This window comes from Arachis stenosperma, chromosome 7 (assembly GCF_014773155.1).
Source record: "Arachis stenosperma cultivar V10309 chromosome 7, arast.V10309.gnm1.PFL2, whole genome shotgun sequence".
Classification (NCBI taxonomy): Eukaryota; Viridiplantae; Streptophyta; class Magnoliopsida; order Fabales; family Fabaceae; genus Arachis; species Arachis stenosperma.
Window position 1 is genome coordinate 28,946,201 of NC_080383.1, and position 1,452 is coordinate 28,947,652.

Consider the following 1,452-nt stretch of genomic DNA (forward strand, 5'->3'; position numbering starts at 1 on the left):
GGCAGGAGGAGGGTGGGTGCTGCTAGACAGGGTGCCCAGATGCACGGGGGAGGTGATGTTGGGGGGTTGATAGGGCCCATCAGGGCGGGCATGATGGTGGGTCCCATGGATCTGGTATGGGAGATCCCACGAGTCACACTGATGCTGGGCTTGGTGGTGGAGGTCTTGGAGATTATTTCGTAGGTGTTCCCGGTGATGATCATACCCTTCAGGATAGTACTCCATGGGTGAGTCCTGGCTCGATGTTTGGAGACTTACTTGCTAGTGATGGCATTGTGGCCGAGTTCGGTGGACCACATACCAGTGATGATATCCGGACCATCATACCAGTGATGATATCCCCCATACTTACCATATAGATGGGTGCCATCAATACTCACCAAAGGCTTGCAATGATGGAATGCCTGGATACAAGGGGGGAAAGTCCAGAACAACCTATGAAAATAAACCTGAGACTCGTCGACCTGTCCCCCAACCCGAACCGGGCAAGTCCTGAGGACGGCTACAGTGCCAGGCATCGTCAGCTGAACTCCTAGAACCCACCTAGGGAGCTCATTGTACGACTCGTCCCAGTCCCCATATATGACGGCAACGGCCTTCTGCTTCGCCATCCATACCCTCCTGTACGTAGGCCTGAACCCAAAGTGTGCGGCCGTGGCATTTTGAAGCACCTTGATGTTCACAGCTGCATCAGCCCTAACCATCGGCATAATGAAGGTGGATATGACATGGTAGTCCAGACTCCTATGATCGCTGGAGATGGAGCTGGCAAGACATGTATGCGGTCCGTTGTATCGCTTCACTTCCCAGATACCCTTCCGCTGTCGGAGACTCAACCGAATTAGCCATGTGCACCCATTCCCAAACTCAGAACACTTTCCCACATACCTGCGGTAGTCAGACTCAACGACCTTGTACTGCACCCCTCGGTGGATACTGTACGTCTTCACACTCAACAGCGCCTCATCTTTATCCTGAAATTGTTGGCCAACTTGGAACTCGTTCATACCGGCAGACCCCTCCGTCTCTCTAGCTCCAAATCCTGAGGGCTGCAGAGCATTTTCGTCCTACCGCATGGCATCCAGGTCCAACGAGGAAAAATGGGGTGGATACTGCTGTGTGCCAGAACTAGATCCACCTGTAGCCCTTGTCGGAATAGTAGTTCCAACATCATCGCCGCTTTCATCAGCGATCATATCCGGCTCCACGTCATCGTCATCTGGATCATCAAACAAACCATCACCAACACCAGCCGGTGTGGGACAATGTACCTCGGTGGGAATATGTTCCCCATACCGAACCTCGTTTCCAACATTGCCGCTCAAATCAACGGCAAACGAAGGGGACGCAACAGGCTGCATCGGTGGCTCATACACAGGAGTAGAGGATGAAGCAACAGCAGGTCTCGAGCTCGAGCCGGCAACCGCAGCTATAGTATTGGCATTTCGGTTC

General features: G+C 53.2%; 1 protein-coding gene across 1 annotated transcript; it reads right to left on the minus strand.

Moving 5' to 3' along the window:
- Nucleotides 1–254: 254 nt before the first annotated feature.
- LOC130939644 (uncharacterized) lies at nucleotides 255–1,007 on the minus strand. Its single transcript, XM_057867733.1, has one exon. It carries the CDS (start codon nucleotides 1,005–1,007, stop codon nucleotides 255–257), a length of 753 nt encoding a protein of 250 aa, XP_057723716.1.
- Nucleotides 1,008–1,452: the final 445 nt, after the last annotated feature.

Excerpts from the sequence above, each read along its gene's own strand:
- LOC130939644 (XM_057867733.1), bottom strand. The coding sequence starts at position 1,007 with ATGAACGAGTTCCAAGTTGGCCAACAATTTCAGGATAAAGATGAGGCG.